The sequence below is a fragment of the Trichoderma camerunense genome, assembly GCF_050948025.1.
Source record: "Trichoderma camerunense strain CBS 138272 chromosome Unknown V8C40scaffold_10, whole genome shotgun sequence".
Lineage (NCBI taxonomy): Eukaryota > Fungi > Ascomycota > Sordariomycetes > Hypocreales > Hypocreaceae > Trichoderma > Trichoderma camerunense.
The window spans coordinates 970647-988241 of NW_028145360.1; the positions used below are offsets into that span (position 1 = coordinate 970647).

At 52.3% G+C, this 17595-nt stretch overlaps 5 protein-coding genes across 5 annotated transcripts; 1 reads left to right on the top strand and 4 right to left on the bottom strand.

Moving 5' to 3' along the window:
• Window positions 1-1387: 1387 nt before the first annotated feature.
• V8C40DRAFT_275242 (P-loop containing nucleoside triphosphate hydrolase protein) lies at window positions 1388-5707 on the bottom strand (the record flags this gene model as incomplete). Its single annotated transcript, XM_083220681.1, has 8 exons — window positions 1388-2195; window positions 2253-2578; window positions 2641-2802; window positions 2865-2920; window positions 3016-3100; window positions 3218-3326; window positions 4570-5369; window positions 5441-5707. 8 exons carry the CDS (start codon window positions 5705-5707, stop codon window positions 1388-1390), a joined length of 2613 nt encoding a protein of 870 aa, XP_083072683.1.
• A 322-nt stretch (window positions 5708-6029) lies between these two features.
• Window positions 6030-8488, bottom strand: V8C40DRAFT_247024 (tubulin alpha chain). Its single transcript, XM_083216237.1, has 7 exons — window positions 8235-8488; window positions 8062-8102; window positions 7965-7991; window positions 7785-7860; window positions 7180-7710; window positions 6694-7117; window positions 6030-6619 (listed from the first exon to the last, which is right to left on the bottom strand). Exons 1-7 carry the CDS (start codon window positions 8257-8259, stop codon window positions 6394-6396), a joined length of 1350 nt encoding a protein of 449 aa, XP_083072684.1. The 5' UTR covers window positions 8260-8488; the 3' UTR covers window positions 6030-6393.
• A 2112-nt stretch (window positions 8489-10600) lies between these two features.
• On the top strand, window positions 10601-11731 carry V8C40DRAFT_247027 (uncharacterized protein). The gene is made up of 2 exons (XM_083216238.1): window positions 10601-11112; window positions 11241-11731. The coding sequence occupies exons 1-2, from the start codon at window positions 10765-10767 to the stop codon at window positions 11652-11654; spliced, it is 762 nt and encodes a 253-aa protein (XP_083072685.1). The 5' UTR covers window positions 10601-10764; the 3' UTR covers window positions 11655-11731.
• A 399-nt stretch (window positions 11732-12130) lies between these two features.
• On the bottom strand, window positions 12131-14007 carry V8C40DRAFT_28770 (WW domain-containing protein). The gene is made up of 3 exons (XM_083222763.1): window positions 13506-14007; window positions 13051-13416; window positions 12131-12966 (listed from the first exon to the last, which is right to left on the bottom strand). Exons 1-3 carry the CDS (start codon window positions 13833-13835, stop codon window positions 12160-12162), a joined length of 1503 nt encoding a protein of 500 aa, XP_083072686.1. The 5' UTR covers window positions 13836-14007; the 3' UTR covers window positions 12131-12159.
• Window positions 14008-15511: 1504 nt separating this feature from the next.
• V8C40DRAFT_28797 (uncharacterized protein) lies at window positions 15512-17414 on the bottom strand. The gene is made up of 2 exons (XM_083222792.1): window positions 16351-17414; window positions 15512-16288 (listed from the first exon to the last, which is right to left on the bottom strand). The coding sequence occupies exons 1-2, from the start codon at window positions 17094-17096 to the stop codon at window positions 15727-15729; spliced, it is 1308 nt and encodes a 435-aa protein (XP_083072687.1). The 5' UTR covers window positions 17097-17414; the 3' UTR covers window positions 15512-15726.
• Between the last annotated feature and the right edge of the window lie 181 nt (window positions 17415-17595).

Below are 17595 nucleotides of genomic sequence, written 5' to 3' on the forward strand. Positions count from 1 at the left end.
TAACCTCGCACACAGTATGCAGCATCTCGTGTCTTCGGCTTCTTTGTCCATCCACATGACGCAGAAACCAAAGTCCCGGCCAACATATCACTGTCCACAACAGGCAACCAACCACGATGATCCCAGGGGGCTGGAAAAGGAATGAGAGGGGTAAGGTTGGCTTTCCCCGGATTTACCATGAGGAGAAAAAAGGACTAGCTAAGCGATTGAAGGCACAAGTTCCGAGAGAGCGAGAAGAGAACAGGGGGAAGTGAGCGAAGGATTGATTTCGCTTCTCCGGGGTTGGAGCGGTTGATCAATGCATACGAGCATGATGTCACCTGGTTATGATGTATGGTGTAGGAATCCCGATGCCAACCACCAAGGGGAGAATAACAATAATCCCAAGGATCTATGTAACGAAGTTTTGGTTTTGTTTCTTCTCTCCTATTCATGTCATTTAATTTTCAATAACATCCTATGTACTCCGTAGAATATGACAATTGGAAGTTAAACTGTGAATCAATTCCCACAGCATGCTGTCTTCTCCAAGACATCAATCCATCCATCCCTTCACACACCAACACACCCAATGTAACCTTAAACGCGGGGCAAAAGCAGACCAACAGATCAAATACAACTCCAACCTCGATCTTCATTCCTCCCAGTTAACAACCAACCTCCATATATCAACACCTACTAGTATTTGCCCTCCAAAACAACCTCATAGGTGCGCCAAAGGTGCTCCCATCGGAACCAACTAACACAAGCTTGTCTGGTAACTCTCAAAACTCCATGTCCAATACGCTATTATACGCCAAAGTAAGCGCTCCAATGGCTACAAGCCAAAATCTACGAACTTGCTAGACTAAACGGGAACCACGGCTTTTACCCCTAGCTCAGCTGCTTACAGGCACATTTGCACTTCCATGACTATTTCCGCACCACTCAGATTGCAATACGCATTGTTTTTCATTACCAAAAGGATCAAGTACATCATCCGGAATTGATGAGCGGTGAAATCCCTACCCTGCATCAGTCAGTCCAATTCACGTTGCATTGCATCACGTCGGCCAGATCCTACTGTACGCGAAACTAAACCCGCACACGGTAGATGGACATGGTTGTTCGCAGCTCTTTTGGAAATCGACTTGACATTTGCTCTGCTGCCTATATTCACGCTACAACCCTTCTCCATTATCGTGTCAGATTGCTGTCTCTCCCAGCGCAAGTCGGAAATGCCAAACAACGAAAACAAAACTAGAGAATAACAAGTTCCACACCCAGGGTTTATGCACCTCACTTTCTACCACGTGTAATATCATACTTCCAAGCCAAGCAACTAATTTATACTTTACTTCTGTTCCTCTCCCGAAAAGAAAACACCAGATGTCGCCGAGGAGGGTTCCTATGCGTCAATCAGGTTCTCCTCAGCCTGCTGCCTGTCGTTTGAGGCAACCTCGGCTCGCGCCTTGCCCTTTGCCTTGGCATCCTTTTGAGATCGCTGGTAGAACTCATTGAGGACCTTGGCCGGGATACGGTTGAGCAAGTCCTTGGGGTAGATGCGGAGCAGGCTCCAGGCCAGATCCAGGGACTCGTAGATCGATCGGGACTCGTATGCACCTTGGCTGATGAACTGGCGCTCAAACTTGTCCAGGAACTCGAGCGACAGCTTGTCCTCGGATGACAGGGCCTCCTCACCAACGACGGCCTTCATGGCGGCGGCATCACGGCCAATGGCGTACTTGGCATACAGCTGGTTGGACACATCACCGTGATCCTTGCGCGTCATGCCCTCACCAATGGCAGACTTCATCAAACGCGACAGCGACGGCAACACGTTGATGGGCGGGTAGATACCACGGTTGTACAGAGGTCGGTCGACGAAAATCTGTCCCTCGGTAATGTATCCTGTCAAATCGGGGATGGGGTGGGTAATATCGTCGTTGGGCATGGTCAAGATGGGGATCTGGGTGATGGAGCCGTTTCGTCCCGTCACACGGCCAGCTCGTTCGTAGATGGTCGACAAATCCGTGTACATGTAACCGGGGAAACCACGACGACCGGGAACTTCTTCTCGAGCGGCGGAAACCTCACGAAGAGCATCGCAGTAGGCCGACAAATCAGTCAAGATGACCAAGACGTGCTTCTCGAGCTGGTAGGCGTAGTACTCGGCTGTCGTAAGGGCAAGACGAGGGGTAATAATACGCTCGATACTGTTTGCATTGTGTCAGCCAACAGCCCTCGTTAAGGGGAAGGAGAAGAGCACTTACGTAGGATCGTTGGCAAGGTTGAGGAAGAGGGTAGTACGCTCCAGACTGCCGTTCTCTTCGAAATCGCGGGTAAAGAATCGAGCAGTCTCCAAGTTGACACCCATGGCACCGAACACAATGGAGAAGTTCTCCTCGTGGCCGTCATGAACACCCTTGTTGGTAATTCCCTGCTGCTTGACCAAGCCAGCCTGTCGGCAAATCTGAGCAGCGATTTCGTTGTGCGGCAGACCAGAGGCTGAGAAGATGGGAATCTTTTGTCCTCGAGCGATTGAGTTCATCGTATCGATGGCCGAGATACCAGTCGCAATCATTTCTTCGGGGTATTCCTAAGACATGTTAGACCATGTTGCTCGACCCACGAGATATGCACCGGAAAGATGTAACTCACTCGGGAGAAGGGGTTAATGGGACTGCCGTTAATATCGAGGTACTCTTCTGGCAGCACCTTGGGACCCTTGTCGATAGCTCGTCCAGATCCATCAAAGATACGGCCAAGCATGTCCTCAGAGACACCGAGCTTAAGGTTCTGACCGGTGAACTTGACACGAGTCTGGATGTTGCACTTCCTGTTAGTCACAAGCCCTCTAGCGATTGGCGATCGGGCTCACTTGCCTTCTTCACATCGATACCGGGAGTACCCTCAAAGACCTGGACGACAGCTCGGTCACCTGCCCCCTCTCATGTCAGAATACACATTCCACGCAGGCATTGGCGGCGCCATGCTCATATATAAGTGTAGCATAGAAAAGGAATCATCACCCACCTCGGGCTTCCAGAACCTGTCCGTTTCTCTCCGTTCCGTCGGGCAGCGTAAGCGTAACGATCTCATTGTATCGCGGGAATTTGACCTATACCGCAACCAGTCGTCAGCATTGTACATAGCCAATCCTCATTCCATTTCACGCCATGACAGTTGCGATAAAAGAAAAACAAGAGAGGGGAGAAGGAGAGCGGAGATGCCATACATTCTCGACAATAACCAGCGGACCATTGACACCGCTCACGGTGTTGTACTGCAGTTGCGGCACAACTGAGTAGGATGACGAATTGCGTGGGTCCGCCATTGCTGCGAATCTATCTTGTGTTTCTGTTATTTCCGCCTGCGTGCAGCTGAAAGCTTCCCCTCTGAAGCTATATCTCCCGAAACCTTGGCCGAGCTTTCGATCTTATGCGGTCACGGCGCAGCAACCTCAAGTAGCCACGAATTACGTCGGGGGGAGAGTTGAATGCGGAGGAGCGTATTGGCCGAGAAGGTCAACGGACTTGAGCAAGCCGAAAGGTGTAAAGGAGTAAAAGAGGTTATTCGAGCAGCGAAAAAGAACCACCGAGCTCGAATATCGGGATGCGTCGTCGCAAAGGGGAGCTGGCGAAGATGGGAGGAAAGATCAAGGTCGGAGACAGAACAAGAGAAGGCTGGAAGCGAAACAGCTCGACCAAGAAGTGGAGACAAGAGAGACCGCCGCCTTTCAATCAAAATGGCCTTGGCGGTTCTTGTTCAGTGAGCGCTCGTTAGTGGGTTTAGCGGGTTGCTTTGGGGGCGCTGAGGCCTCTGCGCTCGCTGCGCAAAAAAAATAGACCCCACGCCGAGCGCCTTTTGGCTGGCTGCCCATGGAGTCATGATTTGGACAGCGAAGAAGAGCGGCCGTGACATCACATGACTGCTAGCGGCAGGTGCTTGGAATTGCGTCCCCAGGAACCTTATCTTGGCGATGGTGTGTTTTTACATTTGATTCTTGTACTGCTATCTGATGTTGGTAGTATTTACTGTTTATACATGTACTCGGCCATTGAGTACAGAGAAGCCCATTAGAGACAGAGACGGAGCATGGACACGGTACCGAGTACCTCTCCTGAGGGGAGCAAAGCACCGGCGGTCCAAGCTGTATAGAGGTAGAAGCTACCCCTCCAAACTGCATCGGCATCCATTCAGCGACACAACGGGGGAAGCTCGGTGATCTCTTACAAAGAACGATGGCTGCACCCTTGTCTATAAGCACAGCAACGGAACCAATTGAGTTATTATTGTTTTAAACATAACAGAAGTTAAATTAATCTGACAGAGCTGGTTTAGTCAATGTTTACAATAGAGATTTACAACAAGGTTGAACGCTTCAACAAGGTTGGTAGTACTTCTAACCAAAAGTCAAGCTGTAAGCGTAAATCATACAACCCTGTTCAGCATAAACATGACAGGTATAGTAGGTAGATATGTGTGCAGATAGGTATATATATTTACTTGTCGAGATCAAAGCATCCTCACATCTTTGTCCTCTATGCCTTTTCAGCAGCTGCAGCAGCCTCGGCTCCCTTCCTCGACCTCGCTCCCAGCACCGCCTTTCCTACCGAGCTGTCATTCGGCTTGCCAATCTCCTGCGTAATCCACGCTCCAATATCCGCCATGGCATCCAAATCAACGCCCGTCTCCATGCCCAAACTCTCCATAAAGTAAACCATGTTCTCCGTCGCCACGTTGCCCGTCGCTCCAGGGCTATAAGGGCAACCACCGAGTCCGCCGACGCTGCTGTCGAATGTCCGGATTCCATGCTCTAGTGACACGGCCGTGTTGACCAGCGCCTGGCCGTACGTGTCGTGGAAATGCATCGCAATGTCCTCTGTGCGAATGCCCGCCGCACTCATGCACTTGAGCAGTGCGCTCGTCCGGGGAGCAGTGCCCATGCCAGTGGTGTCGCCAAGTGAAATCTCGTCGGCTCCAGACTCCAGCAAGTCAGTGGCAATCTCAGCCACCTTGTGAGGGTCAACATCGAAGCCCTCAAACGGACAGCCCAGCACCACTGAGATGTAGGCTCGAACACGGAGTCCCAGCGCCTTTGAGTCCTGAATGACAGCCTTGAATCGGTCTAGCGAGGTCTTGATGTCGCAGTTGAGGTTCTTCTGCGAGAAGCTCTCCGTAGCAGCAGCAAAGACGGCCACCTCCACCGCCGGCTTCTTGACATCGGGCTCCAGTAGTGTAGCAAACCTCCCGGGGTTCTGTTTCAACAGCGCTTCTGCACTTTGAAATCCCTTTGTATTCGGCGCGAGGAAGGAGTAGGTGATGGGAACGGGAGCCTCAATCTTCTGTTGTAGGATATGCTCCATGATTTCGCTCGAGTTGGCCATCTGCATCGCCTCGAATCAGCAATCTTTCTCGTGAAAATAGACATAGCAGCCAACAAGAAGTCTTCTCTTACCTGTGGCACCCATTTCGGCGCTACAAACGAACCGGCTTCAATCGTCGTCAATCCCGTCTTGGCCAGTCGCTCAATCAGCTCAATCTTGGTTGCCAGCGAAATGGCCTTTTTCTCGTTCTGCAACCCATCTCGTGGGCCGACTTCCACGATCCTGACTCGGCTGTCGGATGACGTCTGCGGGCGAGTGGCCGTTGCAAAGCCTCTGTGCACCCTCAGCGGTGAAGAACGCCTGCAGGCCCGGCAGATGGACGATCGAAGTAGAGACATGGCGAGCGAGGGAACGGAATAGGATCTGGTTGAGAGGCACCCAGCCAACAATAGAAGGGGTGAGTGTTGTGTTGGAGTAGCAGCAGGTATGAAATTAATGGCAATTGGGGGAGCAGCTGCACAGAGCGGCGATTGTCGCGTATTATCGGCCCGTGGCACCACGTCCGACGGCTATAGCAAGTCACGCTCGCCCGTTTGGCCCGGCGTCGTCCTCCGCATTCCTCGGCCTTAAAAAAAGAGAATTACCTTCTCGCAACTGTCGGGCCGCCGACTAGTCTAGCGTAAAGGTGGATAGATCGATCATTGCTATCATTGTTATTGTGGCTAACGATACGGAGTACGAACTACTGACTGTACTTGAACTTGGAGATGGAGCAGCACATTTCAAGACAAGGCACCCCGGATTTATACCATGCAGCGGCAATCGCAGGATTCCGCAAACTCGTAATTTACAAATTACCAATCTTCTCTTATACACCAATTACTCAAATCAAACTTTGTAGATAACAGCTTCTGTTGGCTTCTTCCCATTTACAGATTTGCTTTTTAACATTAAAAATTGAGGCTTGCGACCTAATAAAGAAAATACACCTCCTGTCCAAGAGGACGCAGGGGCGGGATTAGGTGGTACCGGTTTTCACAGTCCATACCCTCAATATCCATGACTCCAACAGCAAAGAAACAACTTAGTACTCAGCCTCCATCTCCTCGTTGTCGAGAGAGTCGGCAGCAACCTCCTCGTAATCGCGCTCCAGAGCAGCGAGATCCTCACGGGCCTCGGAGAATTCACCTTCCTCCATACCCTCACCAACATACCAGTGAACGAAGGCACGCTTGGAGTGCATGAGATCGAACTTGAGGGAGAGGGAAGACCAGGCCTCGGCGATGGCGGTGGTGTTGGACAGCATGCAGCTATTTTGCGTATTAGCTCGGGTTCATGCACATGCACAGATCAGAGGGGGGGAATCTTGGTGTATAAAACTTACACAGCACGGTTGACCTTGGCGAGGTCGCCGTTGGGAACGTTCTCGGGAGCCTGGTAGCAGATACCGAGCTTGAAACCAGTAGGGCACCAGTCGACGAACTGGATGGTGCGCTTGGTCTTGAGGGTGGCGACGGCGTTGTGGGCGTCGTTGGGGACAACGTCACCACGGTACAGCAAGCAAGTGGCCATGTACTTGCCGTTGCGGGGGTCACACTTGACCATCTGGTTGTTGGGCTCGAAGCAGGACATGGTCATCTCCTGGACGGAGTTGGCCTCGTGGGCAGCCTTGGCAGCAGAGATGACAGGAGCATAGGCGACCAGAGGGAAGTGGATACGAGGGTAGGGGACCAGGTTGGTCTGGAACTCGTTCAGATCGACGTTGAGGGAACCATCGAAACGCAGGGAGGCGGTGATAGAGGAAACAACTGCGTGGGCAAGCGATTAGCGCACGTAGACTTCACTGGACACAGATTCGGCTGCTACTTACCCTGAGCAATCAGGCGGTTAAGGTTCTCGTAGTTGGGGCGCTCAAGACCGAGGTTGCGACGGCAGATGTCGTAGATGGCCTCGTTGTCGACCATGAAGGAGCAGTCGGAGTGCTCCAGGGTGGTGTGGGTGGTCAGGATGGAGTTGTAGGGCTCAACGACGGAGGTGGCAGTCTGGGGAGCAGGGTAGACGCAGAACTCGAGCTTGCTCTTCTTGCCGTAGTCGACGGACAGACGCTCCATCAGGAGAGCACCGAAACCAGAACCAGTACCACCACCGAAGGAGTGGAAGACCAGGAAGCCCTGAAGACCAACGCAGTTGTCGGCAACACGTCGGATCTTGTCGAGAACGCCCTCAATCAGCTCCTTGCCGACGGTGTAGTGGCCACGGGCGTAGTTGTTGGAAGCATCCTCCTTGCCGGTGATCATCATCTCCGGGTGGAAAAGGTTGCGGTAAGGACCGGTGCGGACCTCGTCGACGACATTGGGCTCCAAGTCGCAGTAGATGGCACGGGGAACGTACTTGCCCTGGCCTGTTTTGAAAGGGTTAGAGGTGACATATTCTCAACGACACCATATAAAAGGAGACGAGGAGAGATAAACATACCAGTCTCGGAGAAGAAGGTGCTGAAACCCTGATCGGGGTCCTGAGCCTTGCGCTCCTCAGTGAGGTAACCATCGGGCTATATGGGAAGAAAAAAGATGTTGTTAGCTTCGCGTTTTGGAGTCGTGGGCGGGTTGTAAACAATGGCTTCAAGCCACATGTGCGGGAGTGGTGGTGGTGTACCTGGATACCGTGCTCGAGGCAGTAAAGCTAGAGAAGGGGCAAATGTCAGCTCGAATGGTCAAGAAAAAAAAAACATGCCAATGGCGAATCAACTAACCTCCCAGCAGGAATTGGCAATCTGGCAACCAGCCTGGCCGACTATCCTCCAAAAGTTAGCATCGTCAACTCGCGGTCTTGGGCGTCCATGATGCGGTGAAGGGACGCGTTTGTTTGGTGGGGAGAGGGGGCCCAAAGGTAAAGGGGCTTTGCCTCTGTCGAGCTAGCACGCACCGTTGATGCTAATAACCTCACGCATGGTGAACGCTTTTTTCTTTGTTTTCTGAAGGGTTGGAGAGGAAAAGTAGGAGTGGTGACTTCGAGGTAGCAAGAGTGCAAGATTGAGCCCGGGGAAAGAAGAAAAAAGGCTTTTATTACGGGGTTCCAGAGGGAAAAGGTGGTGAAAAGGACAGGAGGACGGACAAGTTGCAGCTGGTTCGTCGGGAGAGGGTCGAAAAGAGGTGGGGGGGAAATTTGGACTGGACAGGGGCTGCTCACAGCACAGCAAGAGGAAGAGGGGAGGTTTGTTGACTTTTTGGTTTGGGACGTGGACTGGGGGGGTCCAGGCGTGGCTGGAAGTGGTAAGCGCGTCTGCGAGCGCGCCCCTGTCGCCTCACCGCTCTGGGCGGGCAGCAATGATTATTGCCGAGATGAGAATCAATTTTAGTGACTGGAGGGCCTGGGACTTGAGAGGACAGGTGCAATTAATTCATCATGGGCGATGCAGATGCAGTAGCAGTGTTGATGCTTTTGAACTTGAGGTCTAGCTGTGCTGTAGCTATGGTACCTAAGCTAAGTTGAGGTTGTCAACAACAGTCCTCATTAGGGGGCACCACAGCTACCTGATGGACAGCTCACAGCGGCATGTACTGTACATCCATCCTTTTTCATACGGCAGAATAATGTGGTGCCCAAAAGGGGGGGCTTCGATAAAGCTACCAAGAACCGTGTACCCCGGACGGTGACACCAGGCTGTAATGATACCTGCACATAGGTACATGTACATTACTTTGAAGTCTGATGGGAGACTTGATGCCATGACCTAAATCCTCCATAGTACATGCAAAGAAATCACCAAGTAAATCATCAGTGTGAGCATCTTTTCCTCCAATTTCCCCGTCAATGTTTTTCTCTTAGACTTGTCTGTCCTCCTACTGTACGCGCTCATTGGCCTTTGACGCCAGACAGGAGCCACTATAGCCGCCTAACCTCGAGCTAAGCTGTCCGGTGCTTGTACCTGTACGGTCCGGAGTGCCTCCACCCCCTCAGAAGCTCTGAACAGGGTCCCGCGCTGGAGCGAGCACCGCTATCGCCTTAGATTACCAAGCAAATGACGGCAACAAATGCAACGCTCTACGGTACTATCCGTCCCTACAGACGAAGGGAGAGGCCAAAGGCAAAAAATCATAAGATGCTCGGCTAGCACCCATTCTCACCAATAGGGGGGAATGTGGGATAGATACCTACCTAGTAGTAGGTAAAGAGACGCAAAGTATTGATATACTTGGTAGTGGCTGTACCAAGCTCTCCCGCGAATGGCACCAGCCAGTCTCCATCTTATATAGGCCGCTCCATCCCCTTTCCCCTTCAAAGTCTAGCAACTCGACCATCAGCGCTTCCCTCTGCGATCATATCAACAACCACAGCCCTCTCATATAACGACAGAGTGAGACAAGACGGCATTATGTACCATCAAGTAACCTAACAATCATCATCTCCCGGCTACTCCCCCGTCCGCCGCTTCCCCTAGCTCCCCCTTTTGCTCGTACCCTTTCTGCCATGCTCTGGATTAACCCAAAAGAAGACAGACCCTCACGACAGGGTCCTCCCGAATCAATGGTTCGCCCAGACTTGGACTTGCCAGCAAAGCTCTCCACTAAATGTGGTCAAGTGCCTTCTGCACTGCTGGCATCGTCACAGAGCGCGGCACGGGAAAGCTCCATAATGTCATCCAGTGTTCTTACCAGCAGCCTCCTGACGGACTCGGCGATCGCTGTGGTGCATTATTACTCCGAGTTGGTACTAAATAGCAGCAGTAACTCAGCATTAGGGAGCGGCACTAGGAGTACCTTATTATTGATTGCTGCTAATTCTCGTACCCGTATCCGTCATCGGCCGAGGATTTTCACATCATCAGAGCGTCAAAGACGGAATATGACATGGATGGATTTCCAGAAGCGCATTAGAACGATAAAACCTCAAGGATAAGTGCAGGTTAATATATTATGCTCATACCTACGGCCCCAGGTTGCAATAATCGCTACCCCATACTTGACGAAGTTGCAAAAAAGGAGTAACATAGAAAGCAGCTATCATTGCCTGTGCCAATACGCATATGCATCAGCAAAGTAATGAATGCACAAGAACCCATCACATACTATCCATGATAGATTCATGTAATCCTGGCACAAGAGTGATAATTTCCATGATATTTTGTGTCCATCCATTGACCAAGGCAAAGCCATACAGAGTCCAAGCTGTTTACCATTTGGTCATGTATCTTGGGTACGTACCCCAAAGTACAGCCAGCCAATCACAGGCTCGCACAGCCAACACTGCTGTCCAAATCTTAACAACGTGCTGCCTCGCGATCAACCACCAGCGAATCAATATCTCTTCATATTCACATCCATCTTCACCCTCTTCACCAAAATCAACGGCTTCAATCTCACGCCAATTGATCACTCCTCTAAGCAATACATATCCAAACCCAAAAAGCACCAATTCGACAACCAATTCCACACAACAACACCAAAAAAAAACAATGCCGCCAACCCACAACCCCCATCACCACCCCAAACCCATCTCACTCGCCAAATCACTCCTCCTCCTCCTCCCCTTCCTCTCCCTCATATCCCCCTCCCACGCCAACACCGAAAAAGTAATCTTCACCGCACCCCCGCCCGCCTCCCTCTCCACCCTCGACGCTGCCATCCACAAGGACCTCCCCGTCCTCGGCCCTTCCACAAGCTGGTCCATACGCACCAACCTCAGCCGCGTCTTCCCGCTCAATCAGCACGACAACGATCAGCAAGGCTACCCGTCATGGCTTCTGCTCGACAACCTCACGCCAGGACAGCGCTATGAGCTTCGTGTCTGCTGGTCTGCACTTGTAAGCCTCCCTCAAGCGATTGCTGTAATTGTATCCTCTACCATCTTATACCAACTCCCACCCCAAACATCAAATTCACATAAGAAATGAGATCAAGAATAAGAATGAAACTCACAAACCATCAAAAGGAACCAACGGCATTCACCATAGACACATACCCCCTCACCACCGTCCTCTCAACCCCAGCACTTCTCCAATCCCTCACTCAACACGCCAAATCAGCCCACCAGCAACAACCTCACCAAAGCAGCCAAAAAGGCTCATCACCAAACGACGACAACTCCTTCCTCCTCCTCCGCGTCCTCGCCGCAGCCGACTACTTCTCGCACCACCCCTCACTCATGAAGGACCCTCCCCCAGTCCTCGTCGACTTGATCCTGGACCCGTATCTCTACAACGTGCTTCCGCAGTCACTAGTTCCGACAGTGTGCTATCTCGTCGTCGTCGGCGTCGTGTCATGGTTTGTAGCGAAATGGGTGGCCAGTTCACTAACTGCAATTGCCAGCTCTACCAAGAGTGACCAGACAAAGAAGCAAAATTAATAGTAATAGAACTCTAAAAAAAAAAGAGAAAAAGTAGTAATAATTTGAGATGCTCTACCTCCATAGTATTATAACGGGATATCACCACCTCTCTTAACAGCTGCAAATCCTTGACAACTGCCCTTGAAGCATTCTTCATATCCATTTCATCACATCACAACATGCGTTCCGTCTCTCTCGTAAGGTAGTCTACATATGGAACAGAAAAAAGTGAATAAAAACCCAAATGTACCACCCTATCTACACTTATATCATCATAATTCTACCTCTTATGCCATACCGCACGTTACTTTTTTTAAGATCCACTACCACCTCCCTAATGTCACCACATTATTCGTACGTGAAATTATAGATCCGGCCCTTTCTTGGCGAGCAAATGATGCTAGTCAGCCGCGGTAAACGGTCATCTTCTCAGGAACCCCGCATTCAATGAGCAAACACACACAAGAATTCATGCATTCTTCTTCTCCCGAGAGAAAAAATACGACGCAGCGCGGAAAGCCTTTTAGTAGCCACCGCCATATCCTCCTTGGCTTGGGTGGCTACCATGAGGCACAGGAGGAGGACCTGGCTGGTAAGGCTGCTGACCATAGGGCTGCTGGCCGCCTGGGGTACCATACGACGGGGTGTAGCCGCCGGGTGGTCCGCCGCTTGGCGGAGGAGGATATTGCTGGTGCTGTCCAGGGGGTGGAGCATACTGGTGCTGCTGCTGCTGCTGCTGTCCGGGAGGCGGAGGGAACGATTGTTGATGTCCGGGAGGCGGGGGGTACTGCTGCTGCTGGCCTGGTGGAGGAGGGTATTGCGGATGACCACCCGGCGTCGTTGCACCGTAGTTTTGCTGGTGCTGTCCTCCCTGAGGAGCGCCATATCCAGGCTGCTGTGGGCCTCCCGGTGCGCCATAGCTGGGTTGATGCCCACTGGGTGAGGGAGCTCCGTAGCCTTGCTGGTGAGAAGGAGAGCCATAGCTTGGCTGCTGAGGGGTATAGCCGCCAGCCCCGTGCTGTGCGCCATGTTGTTGTGCCCCATGCTGGTCGTGCGATCCGCCGTACGGGCTGGGAGCAGGCGCCGGGTTATGCGAGTAGGATTGGCTGCCATATGACTGATGCCCGTAAGTTTGGCCACCAGGTGGTGCTCCTGAAGGCGGTGGAGGGAAGGAGTTTTGGTGGTTGCCAGAGGGGGGGCTTTGATGTGTGCCCGTATGTGACGACGATGGGGTTGCGCCGTGAGTAGATCCAGGAGGGTTGTAAGTAGGTGCCTGTCCAGAGTATGTATTACCGCCCGAGCCGGAATTCGAGTAGCCATAGCTCTGGTTCTATAGATGGTGGCATGCCGTTGGTTAGCCTTTGCAATTCTATAACCGCCAAGAAGTTAAAAAAGAAGTGTGATGGTTGCTTACACCGTGACCTGGCTTCTCTCCTCCAAATATGGATGCCAAACCACCACCCACGACGCCGGCCAGACCACCCTGCCCATGCCCACCCTGCTGATGCTGGCCGCTGCCTGATGAGCCGCCATGGTAGTTCTGCGACTGCGAAGGCTTTCCGCCGCTGGAAGACGAGAACAGGTTCGACGCCAGTTGTCCCACCAGCTTTCCCGCCATAGAGTCTTTACCACCGCCGCTGCCGCCACCGCTGCTTCCATGCGAACCGCCTCCGAGGAACTGAGCAGCCAGACCACCGAGGGGGTTGCCGCCTCCAGAGCCGCCGCTGCTGCCGTGGCCGCCAGAACCCTTGCCACCCATGAGCATATTCATAGCCATTGACTAAAAACACCATTGAAACCAGACGTTAGCATATATGATCATATATCCACAAGTGCCTCCGCAGAGCCGCCAACAGAGTCTCTGCTTACCCCAAGTCCTCGGTCACCGTCAGGGCCGTCAGGACCCCTGCCATCTGGCATGATGGGTTCCATGCGTCCATCCGCATGTTTGATCGTCTGCGAGCCGTCCGGGTGTGTGATGACTTGCGGCGCCGGCGAGCCATAGGGGTGCTCAGCGCCTGGGACCGGCGTGCCCGTCTGAACGGGATCCGTGGGAATGTCCCATTGGGAGACGCCCGTGGCCAGCTGGACGTAGTAATACTTTCTGCTGGAGCCGTCCCACTGAGCGATCCAGCCCGCTGGCAGGCTCGGGGGCGCAAATGTAGGCCCCTCAGTGCCTGGAGTCGAAGAACCCGCCATATTGTCGGTCGATGGGAGGAGAAGTTGTCTTTCTCTTTGCCTCTATTATATCGCGAACAAAAGTGGGCGGTTCGAGAGGAGACCGTGCGGTCTGGAAGGCCGTTCGCGGGGGAGGGGGGGATGATCGATGCTAGGCTTGCGAGAAGCAAGGGCCCCCCTTGAAGGGAAAAGGGAAAAGAGAAAGAAGAAAAGCAACAAAAAAGTAAAAAAAGGTTGACGAGAGGAGAAGCGAAGAGAAGAGAAGGGGGCGGAGACTAAAAAAGAAAAAGAAGAGGAGAAGAGAGGGAGGGAGGGAAAAACGAGGGCCGGGCGAGTTTGCGATTGTCACCCAGGATTCTGCTAAGTCAGTAACCAAGGTCGGTCAAGGTGCTACTGCGACTCGAACCAGCGCATGTGCCCAAGTAACAGCAAAATCGACATGTGGGGTTGCGTGAGCCTCTCTGGCCTGGCCTGGTTCTGGGCCGGGTTGGGGATAAATGGATCAAATGGTATGGATGGATGGAATTTTTCTTAATTTTTTTTCCGGCTTTGGCTTTGGCTTTGTCCTTTGTGCTTTGTCCTTTGGCAGTGGCAAGTCTACTTCTAATACCCCAACTTTGGCTACGAGATGTACCTACTGGTATCCAGCATCCCCAAATTACCTCTGTATCATGGCATATAGTTGCCACTGATACAATCCTTTGACTGGATGCCTGTACTTTGCCTTATACCAGACAGATGAGTGAGAGTGAGAGTGAGAGCCTAACCCATCACATCACATCATCCCAGTCTTCGTAGTAATTTTGCCATCATCTCATCGTCCTAACCAGGGGTCTGGATGCTGATGACCGGGGCAATCGCCCTGTCCGCCTTTTGCGTTGATGCCAGGTCGCAACCTATCGACGAATGTGCACACACTCGTATCTACAGCAGCAACGATTACTCGTACATGTCCTGCAATGCTTGATAGGGCCAAGTTGGGTACCGGCAGATGCAACCACGGGGCAGGCCATCGATCCAAGTGCTCCTTGGTCCGGTAGCCTGTACTAGCACCCATACCGTCAAATGCCCCGGCGGTTAGGTACCCGGAACCTGCATCGCTACCTAATCCTCCAAGTCCGTATTACACCTAACCCGATTGCCAATGCCCAGCCCGAACACAAGATGCCTTCCTTCCAGGAATCGTCATCCCTGCATCCCGTCGAATCATGTTTCCCTTCAGCGCTTCCAGCTCAACTCGTGTGGCGCAGCTGTGCACCTGGACCCTGACATGACCTTTTTTGCGCGTCGTTATCGTTTTCTATTGCCTTCTGTGCCTTTGTGTATCTTCTTTGTTCGAATGTCTCCGGCCTTTGTTGGTGGCTCACGTGCTCCGGCGAGGCCTAGCCACAGACTTTCGTTTCGCTTGCTTTTGGGCGGCCTCCGTGAACGGGCTTCATCATCCGGCGTGGCTTTGCGGTTAATTCGCGGGTTGCCTCTTTGATGTCTTGGTTTATGTTATTGATCCATGCTAAGCTCAGTCGGTACTAACTGCATGTACTGCAGACTCCGATATATCGATGCTAAACTGAGCACTCGGCCTGTGATATCCATAGCCATAACGACAGTCGACATGCATCATACAGTCACAATACTCACTTCACGGACAAAGCATCAGCCATTGTTATCAAGACGAATTATGTGTCATTTTCCCTTCCACCCGAATCTCCATATCTAGTTGGTATCTTAATCCATCATATCTCATCCACTGTTCACTCCCTTGTTCAAGAGTCTTCCCCTAGACTCAATGCAAAATGTATAGCAAAGTGTGCCTTTGGTTGCCGGCAACCGCTTTGATGAAGAACAAAAACATGATCCTAAATCACCTAGCAAAAAAAGGTACAAGAAAGAAAATCCAATGCAAGTGCACATTTTAAGCCAGAGCGCGTTCACGCTGGAATCGCTCAGGGATGAAGCGTCGTCTCCGAACAAAGTCAGAACCGCCACGCTTGTTCACCAAGGTGAAATTGTCGCTTGTTCCAGGCTGGCACGAAGTTCCTGGCGCCACGGGCATAGAGGCAGACCACATTCCAGAGGCACATCGCTGGAACGACTTTCCATCGGATGCACAGCTCCATTGGCCCTCGCCGGAGCAAGCTGCTCCTGCGGTGACCGCGCCGTTGGACGGGCTGGAACCACCGCTGGCTGGTTTGGTTGGCTGAGGAGCGGCGGGAGCCGAAGCAGCGGCAGAAGTTGCAACTGCAGGAGGAGGAGAGGGCTTCGGCTGAGATGAAGTGACGGCCGGGGGCTTGCTCGTGAGGCTGACGGGATTAGTCGGCTTTGCTGTTGGCTGTCCTGCTGGCTGTCCCACGGGTGAGGTGATGAAAACACCGCCCGGAATCTTGGAAGCAGAAGGATACGTCTCCGCAGGCTGAGTAGCTTGAGGCGGAGCAACAACTGGAGCAACCACTGGAGCTGGTGCAGGGGAAGCGATTCTGTGTTTCATCATGTTAGTCATAGCCATGGATCAATTGGAGGAGGAGAGTGTTCAACGTACGGTTGGCCTGCTGGAGGAGCACCAGGAGGAGCAGCAGGAGCATCAACAGCTTGGCCGCACTTTTCCTGTCCAGGAGGTGGTCCAGGTTGTACGGTGCCTAGGCTTTTGTAGTCGACATCTGGGCCTGGATTCGGGAGCTGGACATCCTTTCCCTCGTAGGTGCAGACGCCGTTGGCGACGTTGGCAACGAATATGTCAGGGCGACTGGAAAACGGGGTAGAAGCATCGCGTTTTTTGCCAGCGCCGATGGTGACAGCAGCGCAGTTCATGTACATCTCGCGGTTACCAACCCGGTTGAACCAAGTCCAGGCGAACATGGCCTCACCAGCAGGGGCATCAGTGGGCACGGTGAATTGGTAGCTGGAATCGCCCTTGGCAGCCGGACATCCGCCTATGTACGAGTGAATGACTTTGAAGGTCTGGCCCTTGTCGTATGAGAGCGACGCCTGGCAACTGCCCCCATCATGGTTGGCATTGCCGGTAACGGTGAAGCTGTAGGAGCCACCAGGGGCCCAAGTGGCCGCAGACGCACCCAAAGGAGTGCCGAGAAGGTTGTGGTAGCCCTTACAAGGGAAATCGGTTCCATTCTTATCGAGAGGCGAGGTCATGGAGTAGTCGATGTCGTTGGCAGTGAGAGCGGTGTTGAACTTTGAGCGAAAGGGAAGAGGGCTAATCATCTCCATGTGGCCGTTGACAACGGCAGCCAGGCCGAGGACGGCAGCGACGATTGTCTCGGTGAGTTTCATGATGAGTCGGTTTTGATTGAGACGTTGATCTGAGAGCGAGAAAGCAATGAAGGACGTTGGGTATAAAGCAAGAAAGAGAGAGACCAGTGGTGGCTCTCAAAAGCAGCGAATGATTGTTTTTTTTTCCTTTGAAAGAGAAGAAGAGAAGAAGGAGAGAAGAATTTGTGCGAGACAATGCTTTATTTTTGTGCGTTTGATTCGATGAATGAGGGTTCTGGCTGCTGGCAGCTGTTGACGGTCTGGTGTATGTACGACCGACTGGCGGAGCGCTTCCTAGTGTAGGTGCGTATGGATATACTCGGGATTCAAGACCAGCTCGAATCAAAGATGGATAAAGGATTGAAATCAACCACGAAGAGGTGGGAGAGGTGAATGGACTATTTAACAGCAAGTCACAGCCGAACAAGAAGGACTGAACAGAACAGGAAAAGGAGAGAAGAAGAGGAGAGAGGAAGGAAGTGAACAAACACAACACTTTTGACTGTACAGAAGTGAAACA

Bases quoted from the DNA above. Each gene is read 5' to 3' on its own strand.
- V8C40DRAFT_247024 (XM_083216237.1), bottom strand. From the start codon at position 8,259: ATGCGTGAGGTTATTAGCATCAACG. The intron at 8,103-8,234 runs GTGCGTGCTAGC...TTTGGAGGATAG, and splicing joins TGAGGTTATTAGCATCAACG to TCGGCCAGGCTGGTTGCCAG. The intron at 7,992-8,061 runs GTTAGTTGATTC...CCCCTTCTCTAG, and splicing joins TTGCCAATTCCTGCTGGGAG to CTTTACTGCCTCGAGCACGG.
- V8C40DRAFT_247027 (XM_083216238.1), top strand. From the start codon at position 10,765: ATGCCGCCAACCCACAACCCCCATCACCACCCCAAACCCATCTCACTC. The intron at 11,113-11,240 runs GTAAGCCTCCCT...AACCATCAAAAG, and splicing joins GTGTCTGCTGGTCTGCACTT to GAACCAACGGCATTCACCAT.
- V8C40DRAFT_28770 (XM_083222763.1), bottom strand. From the start codon at position 13,835: ATGGCGGGTTCTTCGACTCCAGGCACTGAGGGGCCTACATTTGCGCCC. The intron at 13,417-13,505 runs GTAAGCAGAGAC...TGGTGTTTTTAG, and splicing joins ACGGTGACCGAGGACTTGGG to TCAATGGCTATGAATATGCT. The intron at 12,967-13,050 runs GTAAGCAACCAT...CACCATCTATAG, and splicing joins GAGAGAAGCCAGGTCACGGT to AACCAGAGCTATGGCTACTC.
- V8C40DRAFT_28797 (XM_083222792.1), bottom strand. From the start codon at position 17,096: ATGAAACTCACCGAGACAATCGTCGCTGCCGTCCTCGGCCTGGCTGCC. The intron at 16,289-16,350 runs GTACGTTGAACA...GATGAAACACAG, and splicing joins GCTCCTCCAGCAGGCCAACC to AATCGCTTCCCCTGCACCAG.